At 41.9% G+C, this 24,568-nt stretch overlaps 1 protein-coding gene across 1 annotated transcript in view; it reads right to left on the bottom strand.

Annotated features, from left to right (window-relative positions):
* The window catches only part of LOC131231723 (two-component response regulator ARR1-like), a 72,613-nt gene extending 62,494 nt beyond the window's left edge, over positions 1-10,119 (bottom strand). Inside the window, exons 1-4 of the mRNA XM_058228025.1 lie at positions 9,984-10,119; positions 9,313-9,424; positions 8,524-8,676; positions 7,008-7,379 (exon numbers count right to left, since the gene is read on the bottom strand). Coding sequence (XP_058084008.1) covers positions 7,008-7,379; positions 8,524-8,676; positions 9,313-9,424; positions 9,984-9,998 — 652 coding nt within the window. The 5' untranslated portion in view covers positions 9,999-10,119. The remainder of the gene's footprint in view (positions 1-7,007; positions 7,380-8,523; positions 8,677-9,312; positions 9,425-9,983) is intronic.
* Between the last annotated feature and the right edge of the window lie 14,449 nt (positions 10,120-24,568).

Below are 24,568 nucleotides of genomic sequence, written 5' to 3'. Positions count from 1 at the left end.
GAGATGCCCATGGTCCAACGTTAGCACCGAATTTTGTGATCCAGGCCAGCTTCAACCGAAGGGCAGCCATAACCTCCTTCAATCTTCTAATGCCCAACCCACCTTCTTCAATAGGTCTAGCGATCTTCTTCCACGCAATCCATGGTAATTTACTTTTACCTTCAGCCCAACCCCAAAAGAATTTTGCAAAGCTGCGCTTAAGGGTAGCTGTTACCTGACTTGGAACGTGCATCGCTGCCATGATGTGGATAGGGATGCTCCCTAGCACCTGTCTGATAAGAGTCAATCTCCCTGCCTGCGATAACTATCTACTTTGCCAGCCACCAACTCTCATGTTTACCTTGTCAATCAAAAATTGAAAATCAACTATTTTGATTCTGCCTCTCTTAAGAGGTGCACCTAGATAAAGAAGACCGTATATGGCTTTGGAGAAGCCCAGCAAGCGCTCTATGTTTCTGATTCTTCCTAGTTGCATTTTGTTGGAACAAATGAAGCAACTTTTACTATTATTAATCTTCTGGCCTGATGCTGACTGAAAAGATTCTAGGAATATCTTGGCTGCGCTGAGTGTCACCCGACTCCCGTTAAGAAAAACAAGAATATCATCTGCGTATAGCAGATGAGAAATGAGGGGACTCCCACGTTGAAACTTGAAAGGTTGACACCACCCTCGAGTAACAACTTCCGAGAGGCTGATGGAAAAGGCTTCCATCGCAAGGATGAATAGTGCTGGGGAGAGCGGGTCTCCCTGTCTCAAGCCTCTCGACGACTTAAAGAATCCTTCCGGTTCCCCATTGATTAGGATTGAGAACTAGTTGTTTTCCCAACATGATTCCATTAGAGAGACCCATCTGTCATTGAAACCGAGCTTGCAAAGGACCTGTTTCAGAAAATTCCAATTCACCCTGTCGTAGGCTTTCTCCAGGTCTATTTTGAGGATGATGTTTCCTCCTCAGACTTTTCTGTTTATCTCTCGCATCACCTCCTGGGCCAGCGATATATTTTTCGCGATTGATCTACCTTGAATGAATGTACCTTATTCATGGGAAATAAGCTTCGGCAGCAATTTACTTAAACTAGCAGCCAGAAATTTTGTCAGGATTTTGTAAATGACATTGCAGAGGCTAATACGATGGAAGTCCAAAAACATTTCAGCTGTCAGGGACTTTGGGATAAGGCAGATCAATGTAGCAGTAAAAGCTCTAGGAAGGGGGCCCCTGACAAACATGTCAAGCACTGCTTTATGAATGTCGCTGCCCACTATTTGCCAGCAATCTGCGAAAAAGGCCGCTGAGAATCTGTCCGGGCCTGGGGCCCCATCTTTTGGGATGGAGAAAACTGTCGTGTGGACTTCCGCTAGGGAGGGAGCCTGCAGGAGAGCGGCATTATCCTGTTGATCCAGATGTTGTGGAATGTTGCGGATAATATCTGACTACCACGAGACTGGATCTGACTGAAAGAGATTTTCAAAATACTCCACTACTGCAGCTTTAAGAGCTTCTTGACTGGGAATGCTGATACCTTCTTCGGTTTTAATAGAGGAGATCGCGACTTGTCTGATTTTTTCTCTAGCAAAAGTGTGGAAATACCTGGTGTTCCTATCTCCTTCATTCAGCCAGGCGTTCCTAGCTTTTTGTTTTCAGAAAACTTCTTCCATACGTTCCAATTAATCTAGTTTCTGCCTGGCCTCCAAACTCTCCTGAATTAGGCCCTCATTGAGATTGGATTGCATTCTGTTATCTAGGATTTCCATCTCTTCCTCCACCCTGTTGACCTGATGGAATATGTTACCGCAAACTTCTTTATTCCAAACCTTCAGTGGTGCACTCTCTTTCCCAGGCCTTCTTGATCAGCTAGTGGAAGGAGTCATGGAGAGTCCACATTCTGAGGAATCTGAACGGTCTGACTAAGGGCTGGAGATGGCTTGGGAAGGACAGCCGAAGAGGAGCATGGTCGGACTTGACGCAGGGGAGATGTTCCACTCTAAACATCGGGAAAGAAGCAGCCCATCTATCATTGAAGAGGATCCTGTCTAGCTGGCCCACACCCGCGCATTCCCCAAGCGATTGTTACACCAGGTAAATTTGTTACCCACAAATCCTGCATCTAGAAGACCGGAGTCATGAATTGCTTCCGCAAAATTATTCATGCTAGGTCTGTCAGGATCACAGTATCCCGGTCTTTCATCTAACTGAGCAACAGCATTGAAGTCTCCTCCTACCGCCCAAGGCCCTTGAATGTTCCTGCTAAGAGCCACCATCTCACTCCAGAGGGATATTCTCTGAATTTTACAGCAACGAGCATACACAATAGAAAGGCAGATTGGGTCGCTTTGGGGCTGCAAAGACAAACTCAATGACAACATTTGATTAGAAGAGGAAAGGATGGAAACATTCAACTGGTTATGGAAAAGGACCCAGATTTTCCCCCCTGCTTTGCCATTAGAGACCAAGGAATGGAATCCAATTTTTAAACATGTGACCACCCTTCTTTCCTCCTTCAACATTGGTTCCAGAATAGCAACTAGGCAGGGATTGAACTTCCTGACCAGTTTTTTTAAGGAAGACATGATGGGTGCATTCCCCACTCCACGGGCATTTCAAATGAGGGCTTTATCCATCCGTAACACAACCAGAATTCATTGTCCTCCGCTTCAACCTGCGAAGTCTGCTATACCAAATTCCGTCTGATTGAATGTTGAAGGGGGCTCTGTTGGAGGTATTTCTGCTTTTCTTATCAGTTAGAGGTTGAGCCTGCAATTTCAAAGTAGGCCCGCTAACCACTCTCTCTAACTGGTCTACAGTCTCCTGAGAGCTCAGATTAGGCCGAGGGCTCTTGGTTTGGGGATCTTGAGAGAAATACGGAGACAAATCCACTGCAATTTGTCCCTGTCTATCTTTTGCATTATAATCCCGGCCTACGCCCTTCCATCTGGTCCTCTTCCTAAATTCGGAAGTATCCACCATCGCCTTGATCTTTAGCTTATCTTCTGAGTTGTGCTAAGGTTTAATGGGTGAGCCACCAACTGATCTTGCTCTCATTTTCCTGTGGAAATACTTGGGATTTACACGAAAGTAATCCTCTCTCAATGGGGAATGGAGGTTGGGGATATCTGGAGTAACTATTAAAGGCCTGAGGTCTGAAGAATTGTCTAAAGGTTTCTGGACCCCATAGGGAACTGAGAACTCTGGACTAATTGGTAACTGAAGAGAGAGGTGCTAAAGGTTAGGGGGAGTTTGGTCACAGCGATGTGCTTGGTTACTCTGTAATGGGTGTTGAAGGTCTGAAGGGTGACCCGCTTTGAACGAGAGGGGGACTGTAGGTTTAGGAGAGGTAGATAGCAACAGTGATGAGGGAATGGGGGCCACTGGGACATATTCCAGTAGAAGAATGGGTTTGGGGAACACATCCTAGGGGGTGGGGGGGCTGTGAAAATCCTCCTAGGTTGAAGGGATATCAGGGAGTTGAAGGGCCTCTGACTCAGGTTCACAGGTTAGGAGGGGCTAGATGATAAGAAGAGAGGATTGCATTGGGGCTATGGGGTGGGGTAAAGCTAGGGGTGTGGGGTCATCGATGAGAGTGGGGTTATATATGGGATTGGTATCAAGACGGGTGGACGATCTATGAGTGAAGATTGTGATTGGGAGGTTGGAAGGGGACTTTTCACAAACAGATGGTGTGTTAGAAGAACAGGGCTCTTTAACTCTATGGAAGGCTTTCGTGACCCAAGCTTTGGTTGACTCTGGCATTGAGGGCTTAGGCTGGGGAGGGACAACGTGACGTCCTGAGGGGTTCCAATCTTCCAGCATTCCAATGATGGGAAAGGCTCTGCCACTTACCATAAGCTTTCTGGGCATGTGAATGTTTAGGTCTGGGAAGAGCTTAATCCTAACTCGAGCAAAGGCTTGGAAGACGCCTAGATTTGCCACGCTATCGATCTCCTTCACCTCACCAAATGATTTCGCTAGGTTTTCTATCGTAGCAGGGAACCAAGCGTGGGAAGGGATGCTAAATAGACGTATCCACTGACCTTGACTAAGGATCTCCGTACCCGGTGACCAAGTCGCCACTTCCGATAACCCCATGTTCCTGTGTAGAGTGCGATCCGCTGCGAAAGTTGCCATCTCCTCTCATGATTGGAATCTTATCAGAAACTAGTTGGGAGAGGTTCTGGTGAAGTCCACCTGAAGGTTAGCGAGGGATGACTTGCGGAAATTGTCTATAAAGTAAAGGATTGAAATAGTATCCTCTACTACCTTCGCAGTTAAAGCCAAGGATAGGGCCAGCTGCAGTCTCTGCACCTCTCTGCTGTCAGTTTCGACCGTGAACGGGTTAGGCATAGTAATAGCTGGTTCTGAGATTGAGGTTGGGCCACAGGAATCACCCAAACTTGAATGGAGCGATCGTTTTGCCATATCCAAGTAGGGTTTGTCTCTTTGCATCTGCGATTACCGAAATATGGGGGTTTTAAGCTCTGGTTTGGGGGTGCCCTTTTGGCCCTTCGTCCTAGCAATGTAGACCACTCTCCCATCTATTCTTCTCCCGTTTGGGCATTAAATGGCATTAAAAGCATCTGGCTCGTAAGAGAAACGGATGAATTTGAATCCCCTAGACCGGTTTAGGTCTCGATCTCAAGGTATGAAGATATCCGACAGTTTTCCAAACCGCCCGAAGATCCGAAGGAGATCATCCTCTATTGTGTCATATGTGAGGTTTGCCATAAAAATGGAGAAAGGGGACGACGAGCCTCGAGCTCTCCTAGAAGGAACCCGCTCCCATGGATACTCACACTCCCGCTCTTCCATGCATTAGATCATCTAGTTGAATTAGATTAGATCCATGCTTACTACATGATTCCAAAGGCCAAGATATATCAAGGCCTCAAAATTTGGAATGATCTTACGGGTTCATGGGCCACACCGATCAAATTAAATTGTAATCATTCCCTTGTATATTTGCTAATTCAATGGATTTTTAGATACATCAAATCTGATCTATGCCATACAAATAGACTCCGAATTAGATCAATTCATAATTTTATTTACATTATTCATTAGGGATCCTAGATTTAGACATGTACGATTTTCGATGGATTTACCTCTACCAAGTACAGGTGAGTGATCCCAACCCGTTTGCTCTCCACTGTACTTAAAGTAGTTGTTTGATTGATATGTTGAGTGTATTTCTTTGTATTGATTGTTTTATTGTATCTGTTTAAGTTTGGAATTCTATTGATATAATATGATGATATATGTGACAACATGCTAATATGATGCATCGATCATTCTCATTCATTCATGTCATGCATAGTGCACCTGTGCTAACTCTTGTGGGCACACATCGGAATACCTATAAGTACTTACAGTACCGGGTGACCTAGGGGACCATCCCTGGATGCTTACAATATGTGAAAGTCTACCAAGATGGTGGAAGCCCACCCCAAAAAGGTGGAGATGCGGGTTGATGGAATCCAACTCAAGCAAGTGGATGGATCTACCCATGCATTCACGCATCCATACATCTCATAACATCCATGCAAATTTATAATTAATGATGAATTATATTTATGTACAAATAGATGTAATAAAGAAATCAAACCCCTAAACAATAAATATATAAATAATTAATTAATCCAATGGAATAAGTTCATCTTCTGCCACATACGACCATTGGTCCCATGTTTCATCCGGAAATCGGTCCTCATTTTCCATCACTTAGTTCAAATTTCCTATTTCATTCTTCTCTGTACGGTTTAATTACTATTTTTATTTTAATGAAGTTTCAAATGAGTGGACTCAAATGATGTGGTTTTGAATATATGATGATGAAAATTATAAGAATGTAACACAAATATGGATGAATAGATGAAATTTGGATATGAACTTAGAATTCAGTAAATTGTGCCTCTAGATAACTGTATGAAGAAGGAATTAAGTACACTCAGTGTACGAGTCATAAGCCGAAACTCAAGTCTGAGAGTGCACACTCCGTATCTGAATTTGGGGGCGTGACAGTAATAAACATATCAACAGTTACTTCCACTTTATTCTAGAGTATGTGAAGAATAAGGAGATCGAGCTTAGTATTATCTAATCATAAGATCAAGTTGTTGACATTTTTACAAAACTCTTCAAAGTCGCATCTTTAACAAGTTAACGAATATACGGAACAGTTTGTGAAAGAAAATTAGGTTTAAATAAGGGTATTAAAAAAAATTTATAATGGTACAAGTGTATAAGAATATTATTATAACGGAATTAATTATTGTGAAAATGTTCAGAAAAAGACAGCTTGAAATTTCAAGAGGTGTATTTGAAGGTTCTTAAATTAAATTCGTATGAAATTATCTATGGTAATTTGGGTAAGTAGAAAGTAATTAAATATAAGAAGAGAAGTTCATAGAAATGTCCCCAAATGCCTATATATACATGTTAGAGCTTAATTGTGATGTATCAAGTAATTAAAATGTTTAATATAAGTAAGAAATATTTAATACAATTGACAGTCTTCCAACATTTTTTTTTTCAGGTTATTTTTCCTCTTTTCTCATTTTTCGATTGTGCAGAAGTATGAGAGTGTCAAATGCCTCTTTGCAAACAACATATATAGATAATATAACCTACTAAGGTGTTCATTAGGCACTATTTATTAAATGGTGGAAACCAATCTAGACTCCAGGTGATGTCATATTCAACACTACAGGCTATCCAAATTGTGGGCCAATCTTAAACAGAGCATATCACCCAAAAACACAGTTGTTAGACAATCTAAAGATCTGTTTTTTGCCGTGCGTGTCAATTTTGTCCTACTAACTGTTTCTTCTTACTCTTCATTCGTTGGCCACCAAATGGAGAGTTATTATCATTCTATCATAGTGGTTTCTAGGTGATGCTCATCTCAATGTGGCCCATGATTTGTACAGTCAGGATTAATTTACATTTTGCTTTCTTGTGTATGGAAGATGGAGTGCCCACCTTGGTCCACTGATATTTGATCTGGATACTTACTCTCAATCCCAAGTGCATTCACTGCACAGACGAACTGATGATGGAGCTGCTTCGTCCAATGTAACCTAGCTTTCTTGAGGCCACGAACATCACTGATGACTTCTTCAGCCACTTCCATAGATAGTGAAGATGGCCCACTCCTCTTTCTAGAGCTTTCAACTGCTTTAGAGCCTGAACTTTTCAATCCGTCCGTCGAACTCGTCACTGTAGTCCCTTTCAATCCATCCATGGATTGTTCTCTCCTTGCTTTACGTAACACGTGTTGCCATATATTTTTCAGCTCCTTGAGTCTCAGAGGCTTGATCAGAAAATCACAAGCACCATGGACAATGTATTTCATCACGATGTTCGTTTCTCCGTTCCACGACATCACTGTAACAATGGGCCATCTATCACAACAAGCTCTGAATTCAGTTGGGAAAATACTGTAAAGATAGACAAGCCTATTCATGTGCCAATGTTGCACATGTGTGAATCCAAGGTTCCCATTCAGTGGGCCACAATCTTTAGATGGCACACCACCAATTTCAGGCCGTTACACAATACAGTAAACAAATGGATGGGTGGGAAAAGTCAGGTCAATGGTCCATCATGGATGTACATGGTGTAGCACATCAGCAATGGAACCTACCTAATGGATGGATTGGATCTTAAACGTGTACCACGTTGGCTGTGGAACGATGTATGGAGATTAAGCTATACATGCGGTGTTGGGTTAGCAAATCACGAAGGAAACGTTGATTTTGGGTAAAACACGACCTCGTATAAAAATTTGCATGTCTGGTCATCTGCATGCATCGCGAGGAGAGAAAAGCTTACAGAAAAGAACGATTGCTTTGGAACCGTGCATCTGCTGGGGGTACAAAAATCACCTTGACTGGATGATCTTGACCATCTGTTGGTGTCAGTAAAATGGATGGTTGAAAGTATAATAACCAACTCCCACACCCAATGTGATGGTTAAGATCATCTACTCAGTTCAATTACAGAACCTTGGTTCACCAGCCGTGTTGATCATAAGGAAATGGGCGGTTCTGATCATCCACTCATCACTGCAAGTGGGCCATCCAGAGACCTGATCCTGGTTTGGCTTGGTGACCATGGCACACAGAAAAGGAGCTCAAAAATGTTACTAGGGACAGAAGTGCAACATGTTGGGGTTATGTTTTTATTCTTCTTTATTATTTTTATTTTATTTTTTCCTTTGATTATCAAAATATCAAAGTTTTTATTATTGTTTGTTGTTCTCCTATTGTTGGGGTGATCCAAACCATACTAGGGATGGGAGCCGTGGAAATGATGTCCTACATAAGATATCTTTACCATCCATACAAGGGTGTGGAAACATGGATCGTTGTCTATAACCACCATCTACACAGAAATGAAAGATATAGGATCCATGGATTCTCTAAACATCGTTCATCAATGGCGGGACATACTGGATGAATGGTCGGATCACCGCGCAGGCCATAAACAAGTGGCAAGTAGAATTGTTAAGAAGAGAAAGAAGACTTACTCACAACAGGGATATCAAGCTGAAGAGCAAGAACTTTCAAGACAAGGAAACCCTCTTCATTCGGTAAGAGAACGTCACTGATAGCTATGTCGAATCTCTGTCGATCTTCTACTGCCAAAGATATCGCTTCTGCCGCCAGTCTGCAACTAGTCACTGAAAGAGCAACAAGATCAGTGATCAAAAGTACATGATCCACGTGTAATACTATGAAGTACTAGGGAACAGCCCATCTCATTTGAATCAAACGGATTATTGTTTTCGAACACATGAGTTGCTAAAACAATGTAAAAACAAGGATGCTATGAAAATTTCATGAATTTCAATTTCGTTAGAAGGGAGAATTTTCTATGATTTCTAGTGACTTAACTAAAATAAAATTCATTTTGGCAGTTGCAATATTTCATCAATGAAACAACAAAAACCTAAGAATTCCTGAAAATATTACAAGTCCTTTCATTCACCATCCTAATGGACGGACAGTTAAAATATTACACCATTAGACAAAAATCAAATAGCACATGCAATTGCATGTGTGCTTGTTTGGGTGCAGAAAACAAGAGTAACATCTAAGCAATAGGTGCTTCAGGCCACAAGCCACTCCATTGAAGATCTGAGCCCTTGGTATTGCCCAAAGAGCCTTAGAAGCTATAAGAGTACTACTAGAATCTCTTATAGGTGGCACATGAAGATCATTAATCACTAATCATCATCTATCAAAGTTAAAACCTGCATTTAATTCTGTGCACTTATTATCACCTGAGCAAAAGATAATCGCCCTAAATAACATACCCTTGTAGTTGCACTGCTGCAGCAGATGTTGTATGAGAAGGAGAGAGAGAGGATCGCTCTCCACGACCAGTACCCGCAGCCCAGATGGCCAGATGTCATGGCTCATCATCGTCTAACAGTATCAATCATCATCAAAAATAATATTATTAGTATAATCATCACTAACAGTTGGAACAAAACAGTAAAATAACCATCTTACTATTAATCATTTTTAACCAAGATAACTATTCTAAGAGCTTGTCTTGAATAAGTCGCAGCCACTTCAGCTCACCAACATGCACCACCCCATGGGGGCCCACATGCAAGATGGTTGGATGATCGAAGACTGTCATCTTCTCGCCACTACTGTGGATGGATGATCAATCTACTTCCCATTGATCTGTTGAACCAAATGATGATTACTATCATTAAGATGAAAATTATCTTTTAGTGGTCGCCATTCAGCTGTACACATTGATGCTCAGATCCATCTGTTCGGCACAAGTTTTGCACCTTAGCCAATCTAAACTAGATCGAAGAAGATGGATGGCTCCAATAATCAAACTGTTTTTGCATGCGGGCCCGCAAAGCGATTCATTATCGATGGCTCCAAGTGGGCTACTTGGGGTAAATGAACTCAATTCTGACGTGATCATTAAATACACACATCAAAGGCAATGTGCAGAGCTTACCTCCCCACACATCATCTTTGCAAATGCAAATTGCAAAGCAGTGGAACGAGAAAATGAAGAAAAGAAGGGAAAAAGAAGGGTGCTAAATAATAATAATAATAACTGTAATAACGGTATAATAGATATGATCCTTTTCAGGTTTTGTATATAGGGAATGAATGGAGTGTTTTATGAGGAAACAGCTGTTCTGTCTTACCTTTATAAAGAGCTGGCCTGGGGTCTGAAGGATCTACACTGCATAAAGAAATTGTGGCTACCGTGGCTCCACGTGGAAGATTCTACAATGCAGAATGAAATTGAGGCTAGCAGTCGTCCGCCAGCCCTTTAATGTCGCTGTTGGATCCTAGTGCTGGTCGACCCAGGAATAAATGTCCTTGGGGATCTTGTGCTTCTTTTTTTTTTTTTTTTTTTGTTTTTATTTTTGTTTTTGTTTTTAACATCTTTCGCTTCTAAAGACGTCTCTTTGATTTTATATATGAGACTGACCTTAGACACATGAGAAAGTAGTTCCTTTGGTGGAAAAAAAGGAGTATGCAATTGCAAATTGCAAATCAGTGGAACGAGAAAATAAAAACCGAAGGGAAAAAGAAGGGTGCTTAGTGACTTTGGCCAAGGGCTTTGATTGCAATGACTTTGCCCAAGGGCTTTGATTGCAGCTACGGTGAATTTGGTATGTTCTCTACCCATGGGCAGAGGTCTTGTAATATTGACACCCCACTGTGCAGAGGGCTAAGGGCCCAGTCACGGGGGTCAACTGCTTAGGCGGTCGCCGCGGTATTGCAGCGAAATGTTGGCACTTGTCACACTTCTTTGTATATTGGTTTGCGTCGTTGTGGATGGTTGATCAATCATACCATTGTTGAATCAGTTTGTAGGCCAGTACTCTCCAACCTAAATGGTTGCCACAGATGCCTTTGTGAACTTTTTTCATGACGTATTCGGCCTCGTCTAGTCATAGACATCTCAGGTATGGTAACGAGAAGCCCATTTTATAGAGTACATCTCCCATCATGATGTACCGAGCTGATTTATTCCTAACCTTGCGGGCCTCGAGTTTGTCTTTGGGCAACTTGCCTTCCTACAGGTAGCATATGATCAGGTCCATCCCCAGCTCGGCATTTGACTTATCGGGTGAGTGTCGTTCTTATCGGGCTAGCAAATGCTCAGGTCAGGTAGGAACTCAATCGGTACAATCTGAGCAAAATTGTCATCCATTGCCGCGGCCAGCTTGTTGAGGGCGTCTGCTTTAGAGTTTTCTGTCCTAAGGACTAGAATGACCTCTCACTTGTCAAATTTGCTGAGTAGTTCTCGCACTTTCTGCAGGTAGGTGATCATTTTATCTCCTCTGGCTTGATATTTCATGGCAACTTGCTTGATTATCAGTTGGGAGTCACTATAGATCTTCAGAACTCGAACTTTCATTGCTTTGGCTAACTTGAGCCCGGTGAGGAGTCCTTCGTACTCTGCTTCATTGTTAGAAGCTGGAAATTGGAACCACATAGCATATTCCACATCGGTCTGGTCGGGCACTACAAGGATCAGACCGATGCCAGTTCCCTTTGAATTTGACGACCCGTCAACGTAGAGGGTCTACTCCTCTGGGTTGTTTTCCTGCTCATCATTCATCCCGTGTAGGGGTGGGGAAAGTGAACTTGGCGATGAAGTCGGTAACGGCTTGGCCCTTAATCGCGACTCAGGGTTGGTATACAACGTCAAACTCCCCCAAGCTCGATCGCCCATTTCGTCAATCATCCTGACACTTCTGGCTTTTGGAGCACTTGTTGAAGAGGCTAGTCGATAGCAAAGATGATGGTGTGGGCCTAGAAGTATGGACGGATACGTTGAGATAATATAATAACCGCTATCGCTAATTTTTCTATGGCGGGGTATCGCGTCTCGGCCTACAGCATAGCTTTGCTGACATAGTATACTGAAAGTTGCTTGCTCTCGACTTCGCGTATCAGAGATGAGCTAACTATTATAGTAGAAAGTGCTAAGTATTGTAATAGTGTTTCCCTGAGTTCGAGCTTAGAGAGCGGCGAAGGAGACCCCATATATTCTTTGAGCTGTTGGAATGCTTGTTCGTAGCCATCTGTCCAAGTTGGCTTTGTATTTCTTTTCAATTTCTTGAAGAATGGTAGGCATCTGTCTGTAGCTCTAGAGACGAATCTATTCAGAGCTTATATCCTGCCTATGAGGCGTTGGATTTCTTTTGTGGTTCTCAGGGAGTTCATCTCTAGAAGTGCTTAGATCTTTTCAGGGTTTGCCTCTATTCCCCTTCAATTGACTAGGAAGCCGAGAAACTTTCTCGAGTTGACGCCGAACACACACTTGTTTGGGTTTAATTTCATTTAGTATTTTCTTGAGATTGCAAACATCTCCTCCAGGTCTACCACATGATTTGTCGTTTTAATACTCTTGACCGACATGTCATCGACGTAGATCTCCATCTTACTTCTGATCTGATTGGCGAACATTTTGTTGACAATGCGCTAATAAGTCACTCCAGTGTTCTGTGGCCCAAAGGGCATGACCATGTAACAATAAAGCCCTCTGTCGATGACAAAGGTTGTTTTCAGCTTGTCATGCTTATGCATGGTGATTTGATTATATCCTGAGTATGCATCCATGAAACTGATAAGCTCGTGCCCGGCAATGTTATTTACCAACTGATCGATCCTTGAGAGGGAAAATTTTCCTTCGGCCATTCCTTGTTTAGGTCAGTATAGTTGACGCACACTAGCCATTTGCCATTAGTCTTCTTTACCAACACGACATTCACCAACTAGTTGGGGTATAGATTTCTTTGATGAATCCTACTATAAGGAGCTTGTTGACCTCTTCACCAATGGTTGCGTATCGTTCCAGATCGAACGCATGCCACTTCTGTCTCAGCGGCTTGTGGTCGAGGTCAACGTTCAATCGATAGACCATTACCTCTGAATTGATGCCAGGCATATCTTGGTGGGACCAAGCAAAGACATCAACGTGTTGCCTCAATAAGTCAACGATCCTAATTTGCAACTCTGGCTGCAGGTCGGGTCACTCTCGCAGAGCGGTATTGGCACGAGATCTTTAACTGGTGTTCCCCTCTCAGTAGATTCCCCAAGGGATCTAAGGAGGTGATGTGCATCACTTGTTATTGCTGAACTTTCGCTCTAAGTACTATTGAGTAACATTGTCGAGCTTCATGTTGATCACCCCTGATTTATTTGACACCATGCTTGGTTAAGAACTTCATTGCTAGGTGATAAGTGGACACCACTGCCCTCATGGTGTTGAGGGATGGTTTTCTTAGAATGACATTATATACTAATGGGCAGTCTACCACGAGGAAGTCGACCATGGTGCTTAACTAATGGATGCCTTCACCGGCAGTCACAGGTAGAAGGATACTTTCCTCAGAGGTTACTTTTTCCTCGATGAAACTGAATAAAGGAGTCCGGACAGGTCGCAATCTAGATCTCCAAACCCCTATCTTGTCGAAAGTGGTAGCTAACAGAATATTAGTCAAACTACCGGTGTTAACCAATATTCAGTGCACTTTCTGATTTGCCACGGTCATGGTGACTACCAAGGGATTGTCATGTGGATGGTGGAGCCCTTGAGCATCTTTGTAACGCTCCGAATTTCAGAGGTGGAGTAGGAACTCGGCTCCCAAATTTTCGGGTGCCATTTGTGCCCTAATGGGCTTCAGATTTCAATTACAGTTGGATTATTTCATAAGCAATGGAAAGTTTAGCAAACCATGAAGCATAAGTGAATCGCAAACAGTAATAAGTGCCGTTAAACACATAAAATATCCAAAATCCAATCACAAGTAAATCAAGGACAAGGATCTAGTCCCACCCATACAAATATCTCAAAATGATTAGGGCTCTGGCCCATACCCTGCGATCATCTATACATAGCTAAAAGGAGCCATCAAAGGTCTGGTAATATGCCAGCTCCTCCTCTTCGTCCACGCTGGCACCCTCCAGTGCATCTAGCTCCATCATCTCTACATCTATGACAAGTTCTGGTTGGTGTTTTAAAGCACCGTCCTAGAGTGGGAGTGAGTAGCTAACTCAGTGATACCATTAACAATAAGTTACACAGATTATCATACCAAGAAAAATTTTAGTGAAATGCATACATTCACAAAATCCTAAATATCTGGTTAGTGCAGTTGTATGATTCAATGATATGATGCATGTTTCTCACCACAATACTCCCTTGAGCGACAAAATCTAACGATCATAAATGACCAATCACTCCCTCAGTGCAATCACGACTGTCAAATCGTCAAAATAACCTATGCAATGTAATGTAAATGTTAGCCAAGTTGATTAATTATGTTTATTCATCCAGCAATTTAGGAAAACCGAGACACCCTGACAGATCAATACCCTAATCCGATCGCGCGGCTCTGGCGGTCGTGACCGTATGGCTCTCGCGACCCATGGCCCGTTTGGGTTCGTCATTCCCAACACTAGAATCATACGAAGGTGGTTAAGATAGATAGAGTCTTTGCTCGCAGTCACTATGGGAGGCTCCTCAGCCTAGCGTAGGCCAACAGCCAGGGTATAGTGTCTTATACTTCCATACCCAGCTCACGAGGTATAGTTACTCACTGGTCACTATGGGAAGGCTCGTCACCCCAGTGTAGGCTGACAGCTCAGGCATACTGTCCCATACCACCATCCCCAGCTCATAAGTCTTATGGGCCGCAACTAATGGTTATCAGTGGACACGACGGGTGCAGGGTACCTTAGGTTCAAACAGGCATGTACAAACATAGTTAATGTACAAGGATGGCCACCCAGTTGACTATTTTTTTCCCACGAGATGGACCATGGGTTGTACGACCTGAGAGCAACATCTCGGGTAGTCCAACTACAGCCGACAACCCATGGTTCGTCTAGTCAGGCCAAACTTGCCCATGGGCCAACCCAACAGAAGGTTGCCCAAAGAAGTCCCGGTTGGCAGGCCGATCCGAAAGGGGCGTAATGTGTAATTATAGTCCATAGTGTACATTCAGCAAATTTAAGGACATTCCTAGCTAAGAGTTCCACAAATTTCAGCAATTCAATAATATAACCAGTTATGCATATAATCTACACATGTTAGTTACATGCAACAGAATTTGACCTATGAAATCAGCAGGATTGGGGATAATACACATGCAACTTCACAATTTTTCAAACAATTCAACAATGCATACATCAAGGAATTTGAAATTGAAATTCCTTTCCCAATTTAGGGAAATTTCATGCACAAGTTCACATTCAACAATGTCACACTAAAATCAGCAATATGCAAAGCAAAATCTCCACACATAATCACTAAGGTTTGCTCTAGGCATGATAACAGGCCACCTAAAGGTAATGGTCCGCACCTATTGTAGATTGGAGGCCCTTCGAGTCACTTTAGCGGCGTTGAGTCTGTAAATTTGATGTGTTGGGGCCCTATGCTAGAGGAATTGCATGTTAGGACACATAGATGCAGCCCTAGCTAAGAAAAATAGAGGAAAGCTTGAATTTGTTACCTTTTATCAACCACACTTTGCCTCTACGACGGTAAGGCCACGGTCTCCGGCGAATAGCGATGGTAGGAGAGGGGGATTACTTAATTTCCAACTCCCCTTCCTCTCTCACTCTCTCTCTCTCTCTCTTCTCTCCTCTCTCTCTCTCCTTTGCTCGAAATGTATTGAGGGAGAGGGATTTTGGGTGCTTTATAACTTGAAAATTTAATTAAATGACCCTAGGAACTCTCACTTTAATAAATATACCCCTAGTGGGCTGATTTCTGGTGTTTGGGGCTGTCCCAGTGGCCCCATGGCCCATCTATGTTATGGAATAGGTGTCCCATGATCTGATGAGGGGCTGTCCAAAATTTGGTGGCAAACAGATACGGAAATTTATCGCAAGGGTTAAATTTGCGATTAACGGTCACTATTCTTGATCAAGGGTCAGATTTGGCGGACGAGTATAGGAAAATATCTTCAACCTATAGTGCAAATTTGGATGAAGTCTAACAACTGAAATGGCATAATTTATTATCCTAAGTGGCGAGCTAATTGTTTTAAAAATTCAGATTTTAGGTTATTATCTAGGAGAGTTGTGTTTTACAAGCATCGGCTGGATGGCACAGATCATCCGTTTCGAGGCATGAGTCCATTGCTCACGATGGACCACAAGCCCAGTGAGATGGATATTACTTTATAATTTTAAAACTAGTAGCCTACTAACGAGCGGTCTAGAGCTTGTTTGGATAATCGTGGAATTTCTGGAGTAAATTAAATAGGGAGATTTCTTGGGCGCAGTTGTTGAGGTATGGATAAACTAAGTTTACAGTATGGCCTATTCAAAATTAGTGAAAATGGTAATTTGGTCATGATCACACTAAACCATCGGTTTTAAGCTAAAAGAGTTTGGGTTGATTTGGTTTATTAATTAAGGTCCGACCCATAGCTGGCTCAGGTTTAGGTAGATCTCTAATTTAGTTACGGTTTTTTGATTAGTCAGTGGAAGGTTGGTTAAATTTGGGCCCTATGTGAACAAATCATGGTACTAATCTTGATGTTTAAGTGATCGATTGGATTCATTGGTTTTCTACGGTTAATCAATCTTATTTGTATGGTTCTTTATCGGTACCACCCGCGTATAAGCTCATCTCGAGCGTCAAGGGTCAGTAAGTGACAACGTGAATAGTCATATTTTTAAAAAAAAATTAAGAATTTTTGATAATTCAAAATGGCGAAAATTCGGGGTGTTACAATCTTCCTCTATGAAGGTTAAGCTACATGAGCTCAGCTTTTGCTCTTTTGTAGTCTTACCGGTAAGGTAGATGTAATGCTCTTTGTCATTATAGCTCGTGATTCGAGCATGTGCTCAACAATCCCTATTTGAGTCTCCACCACTAGCTGGCCCCCCTAATATAGTGCATATTTTACCTGTCATTTCATTGTTGTTCTGATTGTCGTGTCGCTCTTCTTACCTGGATGGTCGGTCTTCCCTTCTTTTGTCGATGAACTCATGTAAATGCCCCTTCTGAATGAGGGACTCAATTTCTTCCTGAAGGTCGAAACAATCTGTCATGTTGTGACTGTGATGGCAGTGGATATGGCAGTATTTCCATTTGTCTCTCTTCTCGACGTCGGCTTTCATTTTGCTCAACCTTTTTAAGATCCTTTCATCACCTACCTCCATGAATACTTTCTCTGGTGTAGTATTCAAGGGAGTGCAGGAGCGAAAGTGACTTTTCGGTCAACGGTTGGTACGCTGGCCTTGATTTTGGTCGTCATCTCTCTTTCTCTTAGTATTGGGTGTGGAGGGCTCCCATTCTTCCTTTCGCTTCCTGTCTCTAGCCGAGCTATTTCCTCCTTGAGTAGCTCTCCATGAACTGAAGAGCTCCTCGACATAAGAATATTTTTTAGCTCAATTAAGTAGGTCGGCGAGGATAGTCAGGGGGTTCTTACCAATCGAGATGAGGAACTTCCATTGCTTAAGGCCAGCTATCATAGCGGCAAGAGCGATCTAATCAGAATAATTATCAACTTAAACTGCTTCTCCGTTAAAATAAATAATATAATCCCTTAGCAGATCATCCTCCCTCTGAGCAATCGTGAGGAGATGAGTTGACAGTTTTTTTCTATCTTTCCCACCGATGAACTGTGTGACGAAGATTTTGCTAAGTTGAGTGAAGGAGTTGATGAATTTTGGCTTTAATTGTCTGTACCAGTTCCATGTTGCTCCTGACATGGTCAGGGGAAACACTCTGCACATCATGGGCCTAAAAGCACCGTAAATTTCCATCCAAGCTCTGAAAGATTCCAAGTCCTCGGTCGAGTCTCCTAACCTTGAGTAATCGATGATTTGGGGCATCCGGAACCTAGACGATAACTATGATCTCATTATGTCATCGGTGAACGGGGGTTCGGCTTCCTCAAGCATAGCGTTGATGGAAGTTGGGGCTTTCGCTTGGCATGCTTGCTAGATATTGCTGAGCTGGTCTCAAATTTGCTTCATCTCTACCTCCCATAGGACCTCACTTTCTACAACAATCTCAGGAGCCTTCTCCTACCTCCTCTTTTCTACAGTGTGGCACATGTCAAGCTCAGTGAGCTTGGTTGTTCCTGTAGTTCGCGCGAGGACCTGCTTGTGTCATGTTGGTCAGTCTTTTACTGCACACAAATCGGGAGGTGCTTGCAAAGGTCGGGATTGCTCAGTTGTTGCCCCTACCGCCATGCCTTATTTAGGGAGGGGTTGTTTTTTTTTTCAATATCCGTATGATTCGATCGACATTTTTAATCAGGGCCTCAACTTAGTTTTATAGAGAGATGAGCCACCCTCCTCTATTCTAGGATCTCTACGCAATCATCGAGGAAGGGAAGTCAAGATGAAGGTCTAACTATAGCACCTGAGGGGCCTCAGGTTAATCTTCCGGTGTGAACACTGGCTCAGTAATGACAACCAAAGAATTTTTCCTCCATTTAGCCATTACTGGGTAGAGTAAAAGGCTGATGGGCTTTCTTGGTGTAAGAGGAACTTTTAGGGTGGCTTTGTTGTCATTCCCATAGACGGCGTCAAACTGTTGTCGCTTAAATCTAGTCAATCCTACTTCACCTCATGTGCTCCGCTGAGTATCTGTAAAGGGATGGAGAACAAGGAGACAACCGGGGTCCCGATTATAGCCAAGGACCCTCCGGTGCCTAAGTCGGGCGTATGGACTCACAGTAGGCATATTAGAATCGGAAGAGTTTATACGTACCTTTTTCCCATAGCTAGGGGTGTATTTATAGGTTTTCATGGGCAGTCTACATAACTGAGTGGATTTGTTAGATATGTTGGATGGGCCCGAATCGAAGTCGGAATCTAATTTCGGGAATATCTCCGATTTAGCCTCGATCAACATGATTCTCGGTTATAAACTCCTTTGATCGATCTTATCTTTGTACGTTGCAAGATTCTTTTCGGATATTCTAATTTCTAAGTCGAGGTTGGTATTCAAGGTTGATATCCGAGGTCGAGATTAGTATCCGAGATCAAGGTCAAGGTCAATACCCTAGGTTAAGGTCGATATCCAAGGTCGAGGTCAGTTCCTATCCTCGAAGTCGGGGTATAAGGTTGAGGTATATTTTGTTGCCTTGTCCCAGGTTAATCAGCTCGGACACTGACTCTCTGCTCAGCTCGTCTTACTTAATCATTAGGTCTTTCGGAGAGCTTGCTTGGATACCATTGTGGCGTCATGCCTCATACATTGGGTTATCTCGATTTTAGCCATATCAATCTTGAATTCCCCCCTCGGTCATTCTCATCCTATGTTGAGGATTTTCCGTAGCCCCACACACATCTACAGGCAGCATGCGCATGAAAATGGCATTTATGTCGCTGATCCGAGCCATCCATGCAGTGGGCCTCATTGCATAGATGGGAGGGAAGTAAAGTCAGACCAACCCGATGATCAAGTGGATCCGAACCCCACGTTGAGTGTGCATATTATTAGCTAAGTTCATTAAAATCAGCGAATGTTTTTCGCCGAGTTTGCCACCGCTTATCACTGGGTTCGCCTAGTTTTTACACGGGTAATCTGCTCGACCTTTTGCATGGATTAGATGTCCCATACACCTAGTGATCTTTCGCAGCATGGAAATGGCTCTTCCAGAATAAGAGCCATCTTTTAAGGTTAACATGAGTACCTTGTATCATCATCACCAGCGCCAATAGCATCTTCATCACTGTTATTAGGGTTATTTACAAATACCTGCCTATATTTTGGTTGATGTTTGAAAATATGCCTGCTTTAAAATATTTAAACTAATGTGCCTACCTTTTGAAAAGATGACGAAAAAATTGCTTATCCGACGTTCACAAAGGTAAAATGAAAACCGCTCTTATTTTGGCCCTAAAGCCATTGGATTTTTTACAATTTTACCTCATTCCTTGGGTGTGAGCGTGCAAAAGTGCCTATGGGCCCACCTTTATGCATGTGTGTGATCGACATCGTTCATCCGTTTTGCCATCTCGTTTTTGTCCATAAGCCCGAAAATAAAGTAAATTTGAATCACAGGTGGGCCCTAAGAATGTTTAAAGGGTGGGCAATCTTTGAACTGTAAAATGAATTTGCATGGAATGGTCCACTTGAGCATTGGATCTGCCTCATTTTTTGGGGTAATGTCCTTAAATGATATGGAAAAATGGATGGATAGTGTGAATTTTTCACAAATACCATAGTGGACCCCACCTAGCTTGCCACCCAAGGATGTGGAGCGGAGTAAGTACGCCTTGATAGTGGGGCCCATCTCGAAGCATGTATTGTATATCCACGCCGTCCAACCTTTTGATAAGATCACAAAAAATTGAATGAAAGGAAAACAAATATCAGCTTTATTCAAAATATTTATAGCGCTCAAGAAGTTTTTAAGGGTTAAACACCACTATTTCCTATGTTTTGTCAACCTGAGATTTGGATCTGCTTAATTTCTGAGCCCCTACCCAAAAATAATTTGGAAATATGGATGGACAAAGTGGATATACAATACATTCATCAAGGTTGGCCATATAGTCAGGCCGCACCGTGTTCGGCTAGACTGCATCACATGCAATCCACTCCCAGAGAGAGGACTTGGATTCGGTATGGTGAGTCCTCTAGTACCTACCTTAGTATTTGCCGATGATGTGGGCCCCACAATGATGTATGTATTTTATTCCCGCTTTCCATCCATTTTTCCATCTCATTTTAGGGCGTCATTAAAAAAAATGAGGCAGATCCAGATCTCACGTGGACCACACCACAGGAAACAGTGGTGATTTAGCGTCCACCATTAAAACCTTCCTGCTGGCCACATGAGTTTTGGATCAAGCCGATATTTATGTTTTCCTTTCATCCTGGTGTTTGTGACCTAATCAATAGGTTTGATGGAAAATAAACCTTACAATGGGCCCTAGGAAGTTTTCAATGGTGACCATTCAATTACCACTGTTTCTTGTGTTTTAGTCCATCTAAGATTTGGATCTACTTAATTTTTAGCTCACGCCACAAAATGGTTTGAAAATATGGATGGACGGTTTGGATATACAGTTGGTATATCAAGTTGGGCCCTACGTTCAGGGAAGCACCGTGATCGGTGAGACGGCCACACCTAATCCATTTCCCTCTCTCCAGAGCTGCCACCAAATACTGGCTGATGTGATGTGAGAAATCCACTCCGTCAAACCATTTTAGCATATCATATTAAGACATGAGACCAAATATCAGGTGGGCCTCGCGTCAGAAACAGTGGAATGAGGTTGCCCACCATTCAAACCTCCTGGGCTCTACCGTGATGCTTATGTGCAATTCAAACAATTTATAAAGGAGGTAAGTTTCGATGATGTACTAAAAGAATGGCAGGCTTTTGTAAATGACCCTTTTTATTATTACTTGTATTACTATTGCTATTATTTAGTCGTGGAAAGGAGCCATGAACTGTACAGCTTCTCTCTAGTAGTTATTTTTAAAGAAATACAATGACCCTGGCATGCATTTTGGCTGGCTTTCTCGATGTGCCGCTTGTCTCAGGCTCCCGTTAATTTGGTGTTTTGTGGGGCCATTAAAATCACTGTCCTTCTTCAATGTCGTTATCATAATCAATGCAGTCGTGGGACAAGAATAATTCTGATGGTACGAATAGGTTCTGATGACCGCTGTCATTGTCATATTATTGCTATGCAATAGTGTTTGGTTTATCATCTTGTTTTAAAAAAACAAATAAAACTTTACACACACGCCGTTAATTTGGTGTTTTGTGGGACTACTAAAATCACTGTCCTTCTTCGATGTTGTTGTCATAACCAATGCATGCAGTCTTCGGACATGAGTAATTCTGATGGCCATGAATAGGTTCTGATGGCGACCATCATTGTCATCATTATTGCTATGAAATGGTGTTTGATTTATCATTGTTGTTTATATATATATATATATATATATATATATATATATATATATATATATATATATATCAGCTTGAGAGAACTATACAGAATAATTACAGTACTCGGGCTGCCCTATCAGATAAGAATATCATTGCTGGTTTACCATTGCTGCTGCTTTTGACTTTTGTCCTTATATTCTCCTTGTATTCACTCGGAAAAAAGCGATTCTCGTTAAAGGTTGAAGATCTGACCTGAACGTCACATGATAACATTCATCATGTGTGGAGCTGAGTGATTCAGCAGGCAAGGCCAACCTCAAATAAGGGATGGCAAACTATCGGCTAACCGGCCGGATGAGTTCGGTAAGCCAGCAACTTCAACTATCCTAGCTATGATCTCAACCCTTCCATTACATAATGCTTTAGCCCACTGGATTTCATCCATCTGAACCTGCCTGCCGCATTCTGAAATCCGCCAGCCTGCTTGTAGTTCTATTTGTTTGCTTTTGGTTTACTTTTGGTCACATGTGACGTGTGCTGTTGTGCTGGAACCAATTGTACCGCTCGATTTGAACCGAACAGCTTGACCCCAAGCAAATACAGTGAGTGTGATCGCGATCGCATATAACCATAGCTTATTCTATCACTTGCAAGATAGTTATAGGATAATCAGACAATTATCAAGGGTGGGGTTCTTCTTTTGTAAACGGATTGCACCCTGCCTTTTATATTAATGGACTTTTGTATATAAGAAACAATCACATAAAAAGAAAATACTTACAGTCGACTATAAAGAGCTGCAAAATGCATTTATAAAAAAAGAATTGAGTGTATTAAAACCAGGAATAGTCCACCATAAAAGTGTAGACTTGTATTACAACTAAAGATTATCGCTATTGAATTGGATTATCGCTAGTCCTGGGATAGAGCTAAGTTATGATAATGAAAGGTAATTTGATTGGTTTGATTGGATTAGTATAAGACGTCTTGTTTTGTTAGATTCATTGCTATTTATAGATCTATTCCATGACTATCTCTCAGGTGTTTCTCTCTTCATTTAACAGTTATGGTAGCTAATTCGTCACCACATTGGTCTTCTAAATCCTTCATCTTCTTCTCGACATGTATTTTTTTTTTTTTTTTTTGCTCCACCACTTTTCACCTTTGGACTTCTCGCTTGTGCCTCGTCATCAGATGACATGTATCATCCCGATCAGTGCCAACTGTAATTCAATGAAAAGCGCTCCAAATATTTGTAAAGATCTTTCGTACGTTATATATTTCTCGTGCAATGACATATGTCCTTTTTTAATTGTTTATCTTAAGAATGGTTAGAAATAAGCTACATTGCCTCTCACTTCACTTTGCCTTTGGGCAAAAAGGTGAGAGCGATGATAGCTCATTGTTCAATACGATAAATGCAAGCGGTCGTCCTTCCACATGTCAATTCTCTACTGATTCTGCTCAACCGAGATGAAAACTCAATGGTGGTTCTGCTTCTTTTCTACAACCGTTATTGTGACATGTGGCACATTATCGTATCATATGAGAAGTCATGATTATCCTCTCATTAATGTACTTATACCTGACCGATATATTACACAATTTCGAATCATTTTTACCTTTCTATGACTCTTACTCTTCACGCTTCTCCTTTTTCTTTTTAATTTTTTGTAATCAACTATCACCGTTTCTTCTTCTTCTTCTTCTTTAGCTTATTATCAAGAAGATTTCATGAGAGAACTAAACGTTTTTCCTTCCGACATGGTTTTTGGTGACACTATTTTCAACATTCATGTTGAACTAAACAAATAATATCTTACCCTTAGCCCAACTCTTCATCCTGAAACTGCTCCTAAACATATCCAATCCATAGATCCATTCTTCTTTGATTGTCTAGGTGAAAAGCTTCTTCTTCGGTTTGACCCCCTTCCAGATCCCACTAATGCTTTCAAGTTCTCGAGATCCTAGCCGAGACCAATGAATGATTCGATCGTGTATCCAAAGAATATGGTAATACATGGCAACATGCTAGAATCTATGAATGTATCAGTCTATCCTTGTGTGAGTATACAACAAACACCTCTCTTTTTGCTACAACTTTAGCCTTCTCAAGCCAATCAACTAACACTTTCTATTTTGGATGTGGTCCCATGAACCCAATGATCATGGATATCTGCGCTTTTACCTATCTCTATCCTTTCGAAGATTTAGTCTATCCCAACTTCGCCCTAAATGAGGAGCATTACTTCGCCCTTCTAAATAAGAATGGCCAAGCTTTTTCTACTTTCTTATCCACTCAGTGCAAAGTCATGACATTGTTAATGACCAAGATCATACTGAATTTTTATTGATGTGGATTTGTCATTACTTGCTATATGTGAATATTGTTTAGATAACCAAAGAGTCTGTTCATCTAACCAAGGCGTTAGTTAGAGGACGACAATTAGCTCTTGCTCCATTCGTGCTCTGTCATGTGTATCGCAGCATGTTTGATGCAACAACTAAGGATTTTTATCATAAAAGAGGAACTCTTTAGCTTCTCCAGATATTGTTATATGAATACTTCCTCTCAACTCTTATAAATCGATATCATATTCACCATCCAGATTCTTTTACTTCCTTCGGCCATTAGAATAATTTTTATCCTAAAGCCTCCCATTCATTCACAGATTATATGATATATTTT

This window comes from Magnolia sinica, chromosome 17 (genome assembly GCF_029962835.1).
Source record: "Magnolia sinica isolate HGM2019 chromosome 17, MsV1, whole genome shotgun sequence".
NCBI lineage: Eukaryota > Viridiplantae > Streptophyta > Magnoliopsida > Magnoliales > Magnoliaceae > Magnolia > Magnolia sinica.
The sequence above is the reverse complement of the archived record's forward strand: the minus strand, read 5'-3'. Positions and strand labels throughout refer to the sequence as shown.